General features: G+C 39.1%; 1 protein-coding gene and 1 non-coding gene across 4 annotated transcripts in view; both read left to right on the plus strand.

The window, feature by feature from the left end:
• RC3H2 (ring finger and CCCH-type domains 2) overlaps window positions 1-18,371 on the plus strand; it is a 57,097-nt gene that overhangs the window by 20,072 nt on the left and 18,654 nt on the right. For all 3 annotated transcript variants that reach the window (XM_066256297.1, XM_066256296.1, XM_066256298.1), the window contains 6 exons: window positions 731-964; window positions 8,856-9,031; window positions 15,194-15,394; window positions 15,861-15,993; window positions 16,102-16,220; window positions 18,166-18,278. In XM_066256297.1, coding sequence (XP_066112394.1) covers window positions 731-964; window positions 8,856-9,031; window positions 15,194-15,394; window positions 15,861-15,993; window positions 16,102-16,220; window positions 18,166-18,278 — 976 coding nt within the window. The remainder of the gene's footprint in view (window positions 1-730; window positions 965-8,855; window positions 9,032-15,193; window positions 15,395-15,860; window positions 15,994-16,101; window positions 16,221-18,165; window positions 18,279-18,371) is intronic.
• LOC136327586 (small nucleolar RNA SNORD90) lies at window positions 15,677-15,787 on the plus strand. The gene has a single exon (XR_010729773.1). It is a non-coding gene; the product is annotated as a small nucleolar RNA SNORD90 (small nucleolar RNA).

Consider the following 18,371-nt stretch of genomic DNA (forward strand, 5'->3'; position numbering starts at 1 on the left):
CGGGGAGCTTGGGCAGGCCTCCACGTTTCCGCTTTTCCTACCAGTCTCAGTGTGGCTTCATCAGTGTTCCTTGGGTGAAGAGTCTTCTTAGTTTAGTCCAGAGTTGGTTTTTCCAGATATGGTTCTAGTTTGTAATCCACTTTGGTTCTGGGAGGTGGAAGTTGGTATGGCCTCCTACTCCATCGCCATCTTGTCTTCTCTCTTGTTTGTTCTTATTAATGCTGATGGAAATGATCAAGTGGAAGGGGAGAACGGATATGGACCAGAGACAAGAATTGCTGGAGCAGTATCCTTGAGTTGGGAAAAGGGATTAGGGTCTCAGATGTTGTCACTTAGCAGTGTTCTTAATGTCTTGTATATAACAGAAAATAGAGCTGTTAATTTTACTTTCAGATTAAACTTTTAATTTAACTTTATATTTACCTTCAAATTTTTACTAAAGAGATTTAAATAAACAGACTAATTAAACCAAAGTACTCTTTTTTCAGGGACACATGTAACCCATAGAATAAGATACCTAAATGAAATTTGAAGTAACTAAAAGTTAGGCTCCTATTACCACAGAATAGTAATAAACTGAGATGGAATACTCATTGATTTAAAAATAAAAATTACCTTACCGGGGTCTTATTAGGAATTGTGCCTTAATAGTTTAATACAGATAATAAAAATTGGCTTGTCTTTTTAAATTAAAACTACTTTAGTTTTCTTTATTTCCTTTTTTCTAAAGGTGTAGCTAGTTTGAACCAGAGTGCACTGAGCCGTCCAATGCAAAGGAAACTGGTGACACTTGTAAATTGTCAACTGGTAGAGGAAGAAGGTCGTGTAAGAGCCATGCGAGCAGCCCGTTCACTTGGAGAAAGAACTGTAACAGAACTAATATTACAGCACCAGAACCCTCAGCAATTGTCTGCCAACTTATGGGCTGCTGTCAGGGCTCGAGGATGCCAGTTCCTAGGACCAGGTAAGAGATTACTATCTTGCCTTTCTAATTGGTTGCCAGGGCTAGAGGATGTCAATGTCTAGAGGTAGGTGAGAATTCCCAGACTCAATGCATCTTTATTTTTACATACAAAGCTTGACATAATTAAAGATAAACCAGTTTTATCATAATCTATATGATCGACAGTGCTATAGTGTTTTAGAATAAATTTCTCATTTAATCCTCAGTGTCCTTCAAGAGAAATGACACAGATCCAATATTATAAATTAGAGAACTGAGTTAGAGGCACAACATTACACAGGTGGTAAAGGAAAAGTAAACTTTTTTTTAAATGAAGAAAATATCAAAAACTCTTGATTTTTTTAACTGTTAGAAAACATAGAAATTATTATTTTTTTTAGATTTTATTCATTTTTATAGGAGAGAGAGAGAAAAAGAGAGAAAGAACGGTGGAGGAACAGAAAGCATCAACTCCCATATGTGCCTTGACCAGGCAAGCCCAGGGTTTTGAGCCAGCAACCTCCAGATCAATGCTTTAGACACTGTACCACCACACATCAGGCTAGAGATTATTTTTTTAAAAAAAAGAATTATCAGATGATTTCTTTATGGTTACTACCACTTATATTCTGTTTAGAAATCTTTACCTATAATAAAGTAGAAAAAGTAAAAAAAAAAGAAAGAAAAACATTTGTAGAGGAGGAAAAAACCAGGAGAAAATAGGGACAGAAGCTAGACCTTACTGAATATAACTTGTGTTGTACTTTGGGCCCATATAAATATTTTATGTAATTTTTTTTTTCTTTTTTGTGGCAGAGACAGAGTCAGAGAGAGGGACAGATAGGGACAGACAGACAGAAAGGGGAAGAGATGAGAAACATCAATTCTTTGTTGCAGTTCCTTAGTTGTTCATTGATTGATTTCTCATATGTGCCTTGACTGTGGGCCTTCAGCAGACCAAGTGACCCCTTGCTTGAGCCAGCGACCTTGGGTCCAAGCTGGGAAGCCTTGCTCAAACCCGATGAGCCCACGTTCAAGCTGGCGACTTCAGGGTCTCGAACCTGGGTCCTCTGTGTCCCAGTCCGATGCTCTATGCTCTATCCACTGTGCCACTGCCTGGTTAGGCTTGTTTTATATAATTCTAAAGTAATTTTTAGTTTTTAGTAAAAATAAATTTTTAAAATTTAAATGAGAGCCTGACCTGTGGTGGCGCAGTGGATAAAGTGTCGGCCTGGAAATGCTGAGGCCGCCGGTTCGAAACCCTGGGCTTGCCTGGTCAAGGCACATATGGGAGTTGATGCTTCCAGCTCCTCCCCCGTCTCTCTCTCCTCTCTCTCTCTCTCTCTCCCTCTCCCTTTCTCTCTTCTCTCTAAAATGAATAAATAAAATAAAAAAAAATTTAAATGAGTAAAACTAATCAATATCTAAAAAATAAAAAATGATAAAACACACATCAAGTTAATGGCATATTCATCTGGAATGAATTCTTTCAGGTTACCTTAGAACACAGTCTTTTGATTTTTATATTTCTAGTGGGACAGATAATAAATCCTAAATTGTATTCACTCATTATATAGTTCATATTTCTATTGATAATGTTATTTTGAAGCTGTTAGAAAGACACAGAGTAGGATAAAGCAAGTAATTATGTTAATGCCCTCAGGAAGCAAGATTTCTCAGTATTTTGAAAAGAGATACAAATAATTTGAAATCCAAGAATTTATGTAAAAATTCTGTAGTCTTTACATCTGAATTGCCAATATATAAGTACAGATTCATTTTTCTTTTTCTAAAAAAATGCCTCTTCTCTAGGTGTATCACTGAAAAGACTTAGAGGCAATGAATATCTGTAGTACCCCATTATGGCCTCTTATAAATACCATTTACCACTAAAAAGAAGCAGGGCTCTTTGGATAAATGCATTATTCTAGTTCTAGGGTAGAAAAGTATAAGAAGAACCTGGGGAATCTTATGCTAGAAAGCAAAAAAGCTATCAGAGACTACTGGCATCTTGTCAGAAGGACAGAAAAATGAATTTGAAGGGACCTTCATTGGACGTAAATGGGACAACTTGAACATCAGAATGAATAATGACTGTAATGGATGGAAACATAAAATATATAAAAATCCATGATTTTGTTAACAGTTGTGCAGAAAAAAAGTCAATTGCTTATTTTTGGCAGTTTTTTGCTCAGGTACCAACATATTCTAAAAATTGAGAGAGGATAGAAAAAAATCAAGCATTTTTTGGTCTTTCCTTTGCTTTATAAACTCTTTTCATGGATATTTTCACAGGATGTGGAGGGTAGGTTCCTCTTTTGTCTAATAAATTTAGACAAGTGTATTAAAATTAGAAAAATGATAAATTGGCAACAGCAAGTGAATAGATGGTTCTAGGCAAGAATTATTGGTGGCTGTGAAAACCATTAGATGAAAGGTTGCTATGTGATAGATGGGTAAGTCCTGAACCCATTGATGAATCTTATTGTTAAAAGTGAAACAACCCTGCTTTATACATGAAATAGGAAGTATACTTGGAAGAACAACCACATTCTGAATCCAGTCAAACCTTAGTTTACCTGAAACATAAACATTTTAAAACACTAGAAGCACAAAATTAGGCAAATCAAGAATATGGGAAATTGTTAAGAAAAATTATTGTTTATGTAACAAACTAGATTTTCTTTTAAATGAAAGGGTTTGGTTGGGCAGTTGATATAGTTTTGTTTGTTTGTTTGTTTTAAGCTTAAAGACATATTAACCAAAAACAGTGTATTGACTTTATTTGAATATTTAGAGAAGCCAATATAAGACAAAATTTTTGAGACAATGGGAGAAACTTCAATATGGACAGGGTATTAAGGAAATATATTACTTTTTTTAGTTGTGGTAATGGTGTTATATTAAATTTGAAAAACATTTTTTATGTGTTAGAAATACATTCTGAATCATTTAAGGATAAAATACTATGTTGTCTAGTATTTACTTTAAAAACGCATCAGCCAAAACAAACTGTGCATAAAATGCATAAAGACTAAAAGTGCATAAAGACTAAAAAGAAAACTTATTTGCTATAGCTATTTTATGGGCGCATGTTCGCTCTACTCTTGTGTATGTTTAAATTTTCCATCATACAAAGCTAAATTGAAAAATAATTTTTAGCCTGACCAGGTGGTGACACAGTGAATAAAGCATCAGCTTGGGATGCTGAGGACCCAGGTTTGAATCCCGGAGGTTGCTGGCTTGAGTGTGGGCCCGTCCAGCTTGAGCACAGGCTCACCAGCTTGAGCATGGGTTACTGGCTTGAGTGTGAGATCATAGGCATGATACCATGGTCACCGGCTTGAGCCCAAATGTCACTGGTTTGAAGCCCAAGGTTACTGGCTTGAACAAGGGGTCATTGGCTCGCCTGGAGCCCCCTTCAACCCCCCTCATCCCGTCAAGGCACATATGAGATGCAATCCTTGAACAACTAAAGTGATGCAACTATGAGTTGATGCTTCTCATCTCTTGACCTTCCTTTCTCTTTCTCTCTCAAAAATAAATAAGAAAAATAATTTTTAAAATCTATATTTACATTTAACAATGCTACCTTTGGATAATCTCCTTATGTTTATTTAACTTACCTAATAAGAACTAGACTTAGGTATCAAATATCCTTTGTTCTATAGCTCAACAACAGAAAGACAATTCAATTAAAAAATGGGCTAAGTAGCCCTGGCCCTTTGACTCAGTGGTAGACCATAGGCCCGGTGTGTGGAAGTCCCGGGTTTGATTCCCAGCCAGGGCACACAGGAGAAGCGCCCATCTGCTTCTCTACCCTTCCCCCTCTCCTTTCTGTCTCTCTCTTCCCCTCCCGCAGCCAAGGCTCCACTGGAGCAGAGTTGGCCTGGGCGCTGAGGTTGGCTCGATGACCTCCGCCTCAGGTGCTAGAATGGCTCTGGTTGAAACGGAGCAATGCCCCAGATGGGCAGAGCATTGCCCCCTAGTGGGCATACCGGGTGGGTCCTGGTTGGGTGCATGTGGGAGTCTGTCTGACTGCCTCCCACTTTTCACTTCAGAAAAATACAAAGAAAAAAAATCGGCCAAGGAGTTGAATAGACAGTTGTCTTAAAGAAGATGTACAGATGGCCAAAAAAACAAATGAAGAGATGCTCAGTGTTACTAGTTTTAAGGAAATGCAAATCAAAATCACTATGAGATACCACTTCACGTAATTTTAAAAATGGTAAATAAAAGTGTTGGTGAGAATGTGGAGAGCTTGGGAATGTAAAATGGTGCAGCTGCTGGAAAACAATTTGGCAGTTCCTGAAAAGTTAAAGCAAACTTACCTACCATGGGACCCAGCAGCTCCACTTTTAGTCACATACCCAGAAGAATTGAAAACAGGTATTTAAACTCATACTTGTACAGAAATGTTTCTAGCAGTATTATTCACGGAAGTCAAAAGGTAGAAACATTCCAGGTGTTCATCAGTTTATGGGTAAACAAAAGGTGGTATATCCATAAATGGAACATTATTTAGCAATAAAAAGGAATGAAAATTAATATATGCTACAGTGTGGATGAACATCAAAAATACTGTGTTTAGTGAAAGAAGCCAAACAAAAGATTACATGTTCTGTGATTCCATTTATATGAAGCATCCACAAAGGTAAAACCATAGAACCACACATCCCATGTAGCAGGGGTCCCCAAACTTTTTACACAGAGGGCCAGTTCACTGTCCCTCAGACCGTCGGAGGGCCGCCACATACAGTGCTCCTCTCACTGACTACCAGTGAAAGAGGTGGCCCTTCTGGAAGTGCGGTGGGGGGCCGGATAAATGGCCTCAGGGGACTGCATGCGGCCTGCGGGCTGTAGTTTGGGGATGCCTGTTAGGCTCTAATGGCTGAAGGCAGAGAGTATGGGGGAGTGACTGCTTAAATGGATACAGCATTCCTTTGAGGTCATGACAACATTGTGAATTGTGTACTTTAACAAGGTTATTTTCATGTTATGTGAATTTTACCTTAATTTTGAAAAAAACGTCCTTGGTTCTTGTTATAGATTTGCTACTAACTAGTTTTTAACCTTTGCCAGTCACTTAACTTCTCTGGGCCTCAATGCTTCACTTGAAGAAACAAAGGAGGTTGAGTTTTAATCTAGATTCTAGATGATCTCTCAGCTCTAAACTTCCATTGTTTTCATTGAGGACCAATGTATTTTTCACTTTTAATTTTGAAATAATTTCAAATTTATCGAAAAGTTGCAAGAATAACGCAGAGAATTCCTGTGTACTCTTTATCCACATTCACTAGTCTTAATTTGCTGTATTAATTGTTATATTATTTGTTCTTTCTCTTGTTTTGAACCATTTGAAAGTAGGTTGTATATTTCATGACCCTTTACCCATTAATCCTTACATGTGTTTCCTAGAAACAAGGATGCTGTCTTATATAACATTAATACATTCATCAATTTTAGCAAATTTAACCTTGATGCAATACTACAATCTACAGTTTATATTCCAGTTTTGTCAATTATTCCAAAAATGTCTTTTATGGCATTTATTTTTTTCCAATTATTTTTTAAATGTTTTCCTGGCTGCAAAACAGCACAAATTAATACTTTCTTGAGGTATTGCATCCAGAGGCTAATATCACTTTAAAATTATATACAAAATAGTTCTGACAGGCAAGTAAGTTTCATGCTTTAAAAAAAAATAACTTATCCTAAGACTACTCTGTATCCTTTACATGTTATTTAATTGTCACAGTAGCTATGTGCTTTATAAATGAGGAATTTTTCACTTAAACATCATTTTCTAGCTGATTATTAAATACCTACAGAAGATATATATATGTGTATGTATGTATATATATATACACATACACATATATATATACATATATATATATTGTGTGTGTGGGGGGGGCTTTTTTGTGAGACAGAATGAGAGAGAGAGAGGAAGGGAGAGGGATGAGAAGCATCAACTCATAGTTGTGGCACTTTAGTTGTTCATTGATTGCTTTTTATTATACATGCCTTGACTGGGCGGCTCCAGCCAAGCCAGGAAGCCCTTACTCAAGCCAGTGACCATGGGATCATGTTAATCCTATGCTTAAGCTGGTGACCCCTTACTGATGCTGGTGAGCTTGCGCTTAAGGAGTTTCAAAACTGGGACCTCAGCATTCCAGGTCAACGCTCTATTCACTGTGCCACTATTGGTCAGGTTACAGAAGATATACAGTGTGTCCGTAAAGTCATGGTGCACTTTTGACCGGTCACTGGAAAGCAACAAAAGACGATAGAAATGTGAAATCTGCACAGTTTCATACCTATTCAGTGCAGTTCGATGTGGGCTCATACACAGATTTTTTAGGGCTCCTTAAGGAGCTATCCCGTATAGCCTCTACAGACTCGTCACTGACTGATAGCCTACCAGAATGGGGTTTCTCCACCAAACTTCCGGTTTCCTTCAACTGCTTATTCCACTGAGTAATGCTATTCCTATGTGCTGGCACTTCGTTATAAATGCGCCGATATTCACGTTGCACTTTGGTCATGGATTCAAATTTAGCAAGCCACAGAACACACTGTGAACTTTCCTCTGTACCGTCCACATCTCAACTGGCATGGCCGTGGGCTGCTCCGCTGTATACATGGTGTTACGTCATCATCTGCACATGCGCACATGCTGCCGCATCATCCTACAGAAACTGGGAGGGTTTTCCTTTTATTTGGTACAGATTTCACATTTCAATTGTCTTTTGTTGTTTTCCTGTGACCGGTCAAAAGTGCACCATGACTTGACGGACACACACAACAGAGCCTTTATTTTAAGTTCTGTTGATTTGGGTTTTGATTGATTGTTTAATAGGAAATAAGTCTTCTTTTGTTTGACTGCAGTAGTCCTGGACACCTTATCTGTGGTTTCTTTCTGCAATTTTGAGTACCTGCGGTCTAAAAATATTAACTGGAAAATTCCAGAAATAAACAATTTACAAGTTTTAAATTGCACTTTGTTCTGATAGCATGATGAAATCTCCTGTGATTGTAAATCATTCCTTTGTCCAGCATATCCACACTGTATACTCAGTCCGCCCATTAGTCACTTAGTAGCCTTCTTGGTTATTAAATAGACTGTTGAGGTGTCTCACTGCTTGTGTTCAGTTAACCCTTATAGTAGACTGACATTAAGTCACAATGCCTATGCCATTTACGTCATGTCATCATGTAGGCATTGTATCATCTTCTGTCTTCACAAGAAGGGTGAGTAAATAAGATATTTTGAGAAAGAGACCACATTCACAAAGATTTTATTACATATATTAAAATTGTTCTATTGTATTCTTAGTTATTGTTGTTAATCTCTTACTGTGCCTGATTTATAAATTATACTTTATTATGGGCATCTGTGTAGTACTGCAGGTTCTTGAATAACGTTTCGTTCAACATCGTTTTATTATAACATTGATGAGAGGCCGTAGGAACTTAGCTCTTATCTGTTAGCCTATGGTAGAATTGGTTTTGTCATAGATGTTTTGCTTAAAGTTGTAAAACCTATTGACAACATTAAGTGAGGACTTACTGTGTAGGTGGACAAAAGTAGATTTATAGTTGTATTAATAAAGTAAATAAATAATATACAAGAATAATGTCTGTGTTTTGTGTAGTCACAACTCTGTATAGGGTTCAGTACTATCCACAGTTTCAGGCATCCACTGGGGGGTTCTTAGAACATATTTTTGCGGATAAGGGCAGACTACAGTATTTTTTTAAAGCAAACTATATTTGTGTATGTGTGATACCCTCTTTTTGTGCTAATTAAATACAGACTGGAAATTGAACCCCTGTAAACTAATACCAGAGAAATCTGACAGACATGTTCTCCAGGGTCTCATCTACCATGAACCCATGTTTCTTGTAGCTATGCAGGAAGAGGCCTTGAAGCTGGTGTTGCTGGCATTAGAAGATGGTTCTGCTCTCTCAAGGAAAGTTCTGGTACTCTTTGTTGTGCAAAGACTAGAACCAAGATTTCCTCAGGCGTCAAAAACAAGTATTGGTCATGTTGTGCAGCTACTGTATCGAGCTTCTTGTTTTAAGGTAAGTAGTAAGCAATCATTTAAACCAGGGTCGGGAACCTATGGCTTGCAAGCTAGATGTGGCTCTTTTGATGGCTGCATCTGGCTCACAGACAAATCTTTAATAAAAAAAAAATGTTAAAAATATAAAACATTCTCATGTATTACAATCCATTCATTTCCTACCGCTCATGTTCATGGTTGTAGGTGGCTGGAGCCAATCACAGCTGTCCTCTGGGACAACACCAAATTTTTATTGGATAATGCTTAATGTTCTGGGTCGTTGTATGGCTCTCACAGAATTACATTTTAAAATATGTGGCGTTCATGGCTCTGTCAGCCAAAAAGGTTCCCGACCCCTGATTTAAGCCTTCCATGCCTGCATGTGAGACAGAGGCTTCTTGGAATGGGTGTTACCCGGTTTGGAGACCCCACAAACACAGAATACTTACAAGAGTTGAAGGGAAATTGTTTTTTTTCCTTTTGTGTTGATTGCACCAATAATATTATGTATTGGGAATAAGAACAGATGTGAAGGTTTCAATAACAACATACAACATCAGGAAATAGTTTGGTAAACTTGACTCATTGGATAGTGACAGTGAACTAAAGCCCAATTCATTTATATTTGCCATCTTAAAAGGGAGTCGGGAACTATACTGAAAACTTCGTGAGGTAATCATTTTAACTTCCCCATTATTTTGATCATTCTCTGTGTGATAAGATTAGAGCTGTGTGTGTGTGTGTGTGTGTGTGAGAGAGAGAGAGAGAGAGAGAGAGAGACAGCAACAGAAAGAGAGGCACAGACGGACACACAGGAAGGGAGAAAGATGAGAAGCATCAATTTTTCGTTGCAGCTCCTTAGTTGTTCATTGATTGCTTTCTCAAATGTACCTTGAAGGGGAGGATGGGGCTACAACAAAGCGAGTGACCTCTTGCTAAAGTCAGCGACCTTGGTCTCAAACTGGTGAGCTTTGCTCAAACCAAATGAGCCCACGCTCAAAGCCTTGGAGTTTTGAACCTGGGTGCTCTGCATCCCAGTCTGATGCTCTATCCACTGCGCTACTGCCTGGTCAGGCCAGATTAAAGCTTTTAATCTGAAGATGGCCTATATGTTGTTTTAGAGACAACAAGAGAGTAAAAAGTTGAGGAGCTTAATCCATTCTGCATTTAGGTGTTGTTTTTTTTGTTGTTTTGTTTTTGTTTTGTTTTGTTTGGTGGAAAAAGCAGGGAAGATTCCCAAGTTATTTAGAAATGTAGTTTCATCATATAAATTAGGCTGTGGGTGGTGCCACGTCCTGAGAGAAGTGGGAGGTAGGTGGATCCTTGAAGTGTCTGCATGGTACCAGAGTATATAGGGTTGCTGGCTGGGTCTTGAGAAAGGCCTGTAGGCCTTTATGAAACTGAAACATCTAAATTTGAAACCAAAGGTTATTTAGGTTATTTTGCTGGTTTTATATTCCTAAGAGTGAAAACAATACAGACAGAAAAAGGTGTTTTTGGCTATTTAGTTTGAGATAATAATTAATTGGTTATGTAAATATGTTCAAATGAGTTGTAGTGCTTGATTTTGTGTCCTTGGGGCAACAATCGAAATGAATCTCCGGTTTCTCAAACATTATGTTTTTAGCTAAGCAGCCAAATTACAGAGATTATTCATCATGCAGAAATGACTGACTAGGTTCTCACATTGTATATTACGTACTTAATGGGATTTTCGCATTTTCATAGGTATAGTGCTGATTTGTGGTTTTTGATTGCACATACATATCTACACCTACTCCTAATATCTGACATTTGAATAACACTAGTTTTGATATTTATTTCAATTTTATGCTCCTATTTTATCCTCACTGCCTTGTAGTTTAAAATTTTAAAGCAGTGTTTAAATAAATAAAAAGATCAGCGGTAGAGCGTCGGCCTAGCGTGCGGAGGACCCGGGTTCGATTCCCGGCCAGGGCACACAGGAGAAGCGCCCATTTGCTTTTCCACCCCTCCGCCGCGCTTTCCTCTCTGTCTCTCTCTTCCCCTCCCGCAGCCAAGGCTCCATTGGAGCAAAGATGGCCCGGGCGCTGGGGATGGCTCTGTGGCCTCTGCCCCAGGCGCTAGAGTGGCTCTGGTTGCAACATGGCGACGCCCAGGATGGGCAGAGCATCGCCCCCTGGTGGGCAGAGCATCGCCCCTGGTGGGCGTGCCGGGTGGATCCCGGTCGGGCGCATGCGGGAGTCTGTCTGACTGTCTCTCCCTGTTTCCAGCTTCAGAAAAATGAAAAAAAAAAAAAAGAAAAAGAAAAAATAAAAAAATAAAAAAAATAAATAAAAGGATATCATCATATTGACTTGACAAAGTCCTCTCTGTCAGTTGGCATTTATTCTGGTAAACTCACTATTATCAAAGGTCTTTTCCTTTACGTTATTGGCTTAGAGACCTGAGTTTTGTTGGTGCATACAGATTTTTTTTCTGAGGAACAGCATCATCCTAACCAAGGTCATAGGCATATTATCAGTTTTCTTAATTTGTAATGGGAAGTGCAGCTCTTTTTATTATTTCAGTTTTTGAGAAATGCTACTCTTTTTTGGGGGGGTTGAGAGGAGAGGAGATAGTGAGACAGACTCCTGCGTGTACCCCAACTGGGATCCATCCTACAACCCCTGTTTTGGGCCAGTGCTCAAGTACTGAGCTATTTTTAGTGTCTGAGGCTGCCATACTCAGACCTAGATTATTGTCAGAGCCCGGGCTGATGCTCAAGCCACTGACTGCAGGAGGCGAAGAGGAAGGGAAAGGGGAGAGAGTGAGGAGGAGAGAAACAGATGGTCACTTCTGTGTGCCCTGGCCAGAAATCAAACCTGGGACAACCATATGCTAGGCAGACACAATCCACTGAGCCACTGGCTAAGGCTGAGAAGTCCAACTCTTAATTGAATTGAATTCTTATGTTGTAGATACTTTTCTGTGAAAGAGGATCAAATCTTTGCTTTTTTTTTTTTTTTTTTTTGTATTTTTCTGAAGCTGGTAACGGGGAGAGACAGTCAGACAGACTCCCGCATGCACCCGACCGGGATCCACCCGGCACGCCCACCAGGGGCGATGCTCTGCCCCTCCGGGGCTTCGCTCTGCGGCGACCAGAGCCACTCTAGCGCCTGGGGCAGAGGCCAAGGAGCCATCCCCAGCGCCCGGGCCATCTTTGCTCCAATGGAGCCTTGGCTGCGGGAGGGGAAGAGAGAGACAGAGAGGAAGGAGGGGGTGGGGGTGGAGAAGCAAATGGGCGCTTCTCCTATGTGCCCTGGCCGGGAATCGAACCCGGGTCCCCCGCACGCCAGGCCGAGGCTCTACCACTGAGCCAGCCAGCCAGGGCCCTTTGCTTGCTTTTTAACATGGAATCAGAGCAAGGGGAATTAATGATTCTGTTTAATGCAGTGGTTCTCAACTGAAAGAACATGAAAATAACCTAGGGATTTTTTTTTTCCACCTTGGGATTTTTAAAAGTATGCATTCCTGGGGCCCATCCCCAAATATTCTGATTTGGTGTATCTCATCTAGGACTTGAACATTATATATACTTTAAATTTTTTGGTCTTCAACAAAGATTGTGATTTGGTAGACCTGAAATTATAGTTTTCAAAACTTCACAGGTGATTTTGATGCATGTTAATAGAACTTTAATAGAACCCAGTTCTCTTAGCCACCTATGTCCATCTTTACTACTCAGGTGGATAGATGCTTCTGTGCCCAGGAGGCACCCTGTAACATATACAGTGGTTAGAGGAGTGAGTGGTAACATCCTCTGCTTCTTTGGATTTCTTTCTCTCTCTCTCTCTTCCTTTTTTCTTTTACAGAGAGAAGAAGTGAGAGAGAGAAATTAACATCAATATGTTACTCCACTTCTTTATGCATTCATTGATTGATTTTTACATGTACCCTGACCAGGGATCAAGCCTGCAACCTTGGTGTATCAGCATGACTCTTTAACCAACTGAGCAACCTGGCCAGGGCCTGGGGTTCTTTTTTTCTGCTTTTTAGGTTGATAATTCTTTCTGTTGTTTCCTCAGTGTTTTTTTAAGTAGGTTATAGTTTTTGTGACTTCTAACTTACACTCTCTTCTTTCTTAAATTATACCTAAGATCATGTTGATTAGAACTTTGGGTGTCCCAGACTTTTTCTGTACTATATTTTTATATTCCTAAAAGGAATTGTGAGCTGGTACTATTAATTCTCAGATGATAACTTGATTTTCCCATTTTCATATTCTTGGTAGCTTATTACTGTTGTCTCATATGCCAACAACATCAATAGAAACAACCAGAGAAGTGTTTTGTGATATTTTCATTGTACCATTGAGGAAATAATCATTTTAAATAGTTTGAATAATTTGTCCTATCTAATTTTCAGACCCTGGACTAGTCCTATGTATTCTGAATCCTAAGTTTCAAATTTCACTTTAGCCATAAGCAACTTTTAGTGATTCAGAAATAAGTGTGTATCATCTCTTGTGGAAATTACTTGGCTATGTACCTGCATCATTGAATGAGAGTTTCACTAGGATGTGTGATAATCTGTAACTTTGGAATTAATTTATTTTATCACTTAAGTGAAGTATAGATTAATGCTGTATAATGCATAAATACCCTAATGATCATTTCTGTGATGGCGGAAAATTTTTTAATTTTTAAAATTTTTTTATTTTAGAGAGGAGAGAGAGAGAGAGAAAGAGAAAGAGAAAGGGGGGAGGAGCAGGAAGCATCAACTCCCATATGTGCCTTGACCAGACAAGTGCAGGGTTTTGAACCAGCGACCTCAGCATTCCAGGTCAATGCTTTATCCACTGCGCCACCACAGGTCAGGTGCAGAAAATTTTTTTTTTTTTTTTAGGCGCAGAAAATTTTTTAATCATCGTGTGGTGGTGCTAATTGGCTATACTGATCATGACACTCCTCTGCTTTAAACATTCTCAGAGCCTTCCCATTTTCTTTGGGATAGTACAGTATTCCAAATTTCTAACCACAGTGTACAAGGCCCTCTGTGACTGTGTTCTATCTACATATTAGCCTTTAATTCTTTGTGCTCAGCTCTTTTATTTCTATTCCTTTTAGAATTTATTCCTCACCCTTTTGCTTGGGGAACTCATTCATTCTTTGAGACTCATCATGTAGCTCTCGTCTGGGGGAAGCCTTCTCAGGCACCCCTTCACTGCCCCACCAATCAGATTTAGTTTCCTTTTCTTATATTGCTATAGAGCAGCAATATTCAACGTTCTTCATCTAATGGCACACACTAATTACTAAAATTCTGTGGTACACCAAAAATATATATTTTTTGCTGATCTACAAAAAAATAGGTATAATTTTGATTCCTTTATACCAGATGGCTGTTGTTGTGCTGGCTGTTGTCATTTTTTTTAATTTGCCAATCTAAGGAGAAAGAAGTCAGTGCCCCTGATTATAGTCAGACATTGCATGTTTTAAAAAATTCTTGCACAGGCCCTGGCCGGTTGGCTCAGCGGTAGAGCGTCGGCCTAGCGTGCGGAGGACCCAGGTTCGATTCCTGGCCAGGGCACACAAGAGAAGCGCCCATTTGCTTCTCCACCCCTCCGCCGCACTTTTCTCTCTGTCTCTCTCTTCCCCTCCCGCAGCCAAGGCTCCATTGGAGCAAAGATGGCCCGGGCGCTGGGGATGGCTCCTTGGCCTCTGCCCCAGGCGCTAGAGTGGCTCTGGTCGCAATATGGCGACGCCCAGGATGGGCAGAGCATCGCCCCCTGGTGGGCAGAGCATCGCCCCTGGTGGGCGTGCCGGGTGGATCCCGGTCGAGCGCATGAGGGAGTCTGTCTGACTGTCTCTCCCTGTTTCCAGCTTCAGAAAAATGAAAAAAAAAAAAATTCTTGCACACTATTTGAAAATTGCTGCCATAGAGCGTTATGATAGCACCTATACTGTAATTTTATATCTCTTCCCTACCAGCTGCTGAGCTCTTTGGAGGAAGGCAGGACTGTATATTAGGTTATATAAGTTCTGCTTTGTTCCAAAAAGAATTTGTGGTAAGGACATTTTCTTCTTTGTCCCATGTTTTTGTGATATCTGCTATGTAGTAGGTTCCCCCAACCCCACACCCCCATAAAAGATTTGGTTGGGGGCAGGGGGAGATTTGACCAGTTCTGATGAGTTGGGTTTTTCTCATTTCTATTGATTAGGTTACCAAAAGGGATGAAGACTCTTCTCTGATGCAGCTAAAGGAAGAATTTCGGAGTTATGAGGCATTACGCAGAGAACATGATGCCCAAATAGTTCATATTGCTATGGAAGCAGGCCTCCGAATTTCACCTGAGCAGTGGTCCTCACTTCTGTATGGTGACTTGGCGCATAAATCACACATGCAGTCTATTATTGATAAGGTTTGTGACATTGGAGATGCTGATTTATATCATTGTTGTTACAGTGGAAAGTACTGGCATATTCTGAAAGGACTAAAGAGGCAGCCAGTTGGAGATTCCTATGTTTTCATATATCAGTCTTATAAATTCTTTTTTTCTTGTTATTACTATTTTTTCAACTTTCAAAATAAACTAAGGGAGGCAATAGGGAAGTAAATTCAGGATATCAGCATAAAAGCAGCCTAGTTTACAAAATCTGTCATTTATGTATATTCTGACTCCAGAGAGCTAATACAGTTTATAAATAAAGGTTTCTGAGTGTCTAATGATGAATTTCTTAGGGCAGATTCTGAGGTGAAGATCTAATTCACCATTGATACTCTTACTATGGGATCTGAAGACACTTGAAAATCTGTTTAGCGGGTAGACTGTGAGAGGATTTGAATATAGAACCAGAGTAAAAACCATTCTGTCTCGTCTTTGTTAGCTGCAGTCTCCAGAATCATTTGCAAAGAGTGTCCAGGAATTGACAATTGTTTTGCAACGAACGGGTGACCCAGCTAACTTAAATAGACTGAGGCCTCATTTAGAGCTCCTTGCAAACATAGACCCCAATCCAGGTATGTGGGAAAATACTCAATTGCTTATACTTTTCATGATGACATGAGAGAATTTCTGCTAATAATTAATTCTCTCCTCCATCCCCTCTCCTTTGTGGGTTATTTTAGATGCTGTTTCACCAACTTGGGAGCAGCTAGAAAATGCAATGGTGGCTGTGAAAACAGTGGTTCATGGCCTTGTGGACTTCATACAGAATTATAGTAGGAAAGGCCATGAGACGCCTCAGGTAAGCACATTTGTTGTGCTTGTGCTGCTGTCTCTAACAGGCTCATCCTGAACACTTAACACAAGGTGTTTGGTTAATGGACTCTTTATGTGACCCACTCCCTCTTAAGTTTTTATTGTCTATTCTTTTGGGAGAAACTCAGGTTGTAGTATACCTGATAAATAATAGCACAGCAACAGTTTGAAGAGTATCTTGAATATGAGTTCACTGCAGATGCCTTTGACCAAGTATAGATTATGGAAACATTTTGTCTAATTCTTTTCTAATGTGGAGAAATTGTTTTTTTTTTCCATTGTCATCATACAATGGCTTTCTATTTGTGATTGTGTGGAATTTGAATTTTTAAAATATTTTCAGTGTACTTTAGAAGGAGTTATGTAAAGTATAAATTCTTTATTCTAATGATAATGTTTATTAAGTTATTATATTCAGTATTTTACATACATTATTTCTAATTCTCACAGTGGCCTGCAAGATAATTGTTATTCCCAAGCTGAAGTTGAAAGAGGTTAGATAATTATAAAATAATTGGTTAAAATAATTATATAAAAATATAAAATAAAGTCATGAGGGCAGTAAGTGAGAGAGTGGGGGTCAATTCTACTCCAAAGTGATCTTTCCAATCCTCTGTCCTTATTCCATTAGAAGACATTATAATATTCAAATATTAATTGAGAGATAAATGTCTTATTTTTATTAAGGTCACAGAAATAACAATGACACTTTAGATTTTGATGTAAATCATAGCAGGTATAATTAGCTTTTTATATTTTGCCTCATTGTTTGTGTGAACTTAACTCCAAGCCTAAAAGAGCGTTGCACCCTCAAGTTTATAAGTAGGTATTTCTTAAATTTTACTTTCAGGGGAGACCATATTCTACATGTCCTGGGAAGACTTAAGTGATCAAACTTACGGCCTTTAAATGCTTTTCTAAATTATTGGCTGATTTTGGTATCATATTTTTGGGTTTTTTTCTTTTCTTTTTTTTTTTTTTCTAACTGGCGACCTCAGTATCCCAGGTCGATACTCTATTCACTGTGCCACCACCGGTCAGGCTGAATATCTTTATTTATTTATTTATTTTTACAGAGACAGAGAGTGAGTCAGAGAGAGGGATAGACAGGGACAGACAGACATGAACGGAGATAGATGAGAAGCATCATTAGTTTTTTATTGTGCGCCGCAACACCCTAATTGTTCATTGATTGTTTTTCATATGTGCCTTGACCGCGGGCCTTCAGCAGACCGAGCAACCCCTTGCTGGAGCCAGCGACCTTGGATCCACGCTGGTGGGCCTTTGCTCAAACCAGCTGAGCCCGCGCCCAAGCTGGCGACCTCGGAGTCTCAAACTTGGGTCCTCTGCATCCCAGTCCGACGCTCCATCCACTGTGCCACCACCTGGTCAGGCGGTATCATATTTTTAACACAGCAATGAATTGATGAGAAAATATTTTATTTCCATGGGCATTGTGTTGTCCTACAAATAAAAAGATATAACATTTGAACTAGTTTTAGATATCCTTGGAAGGAATGTCTAAAATGCCAACTCAGGGTTATGCCACATAACCATATAACTCTTAACAGGGTACAATGGAATGGTAATTGTTTCAGCACAAGAATTACTTCTCTATGTGAAAAAGAATTAAAGGTGTAGCCTGATCTGTGGTGGTACAGTGGATAAAGTATTGACCTGGAATGCAGAGGTCACTGTTTCTAAACCCCAGGCTTGCATGCTCAAGGCACATACAAGAAGCAACTACTACAAGTTGATGCTTCCTGCCCCTCCCCATCTTCCTTTCTTTCTTTTCTCTCTAAAAATCAAATAAAATTTAAAAATCTTAAAAACAATAAAGAATTAAAGGTATAGTCATGAAATTCTGGTGTCCCAAGAATGAATAACACCTGAAATCTTTACTTTTCTACACACTGATTTTCTTTTTGTAGCCCCAGCCAAATAGCAAATATAAGACTAGCATGTGCCGAGATCTGAGACAGCAAGGAGGGTGTCCACGAGGAACAAATTGTACTTTTGCCCACTCTCAGGAAGAGCTTGAAAAGTAAGTTATGAGAATTCTCTTTCATATGGGTTTAAGTTTTGGTCATTATGAAAGTGTTAAGGTACAATCTTGAAGTTTATGATGATTTTCCAA

The sequence above is a fragment of the Saccopteryx bilineata genome, chromosome 2 (assembly GCF_036850765.1).
Source record: "Saccopteryx bilineata isolate mSacBil1 chromosome 2, mSacBil1_pri_phased_curated, whole genome shotgun sequence".
Taxonomy (NCBI): domain Eukaryota; kingdom Metazoa; phylum Chordata; class Mammalia; order Chiroptera; family Emballonuridae; genus Saccopteryx; species Saccopteryx bilineata.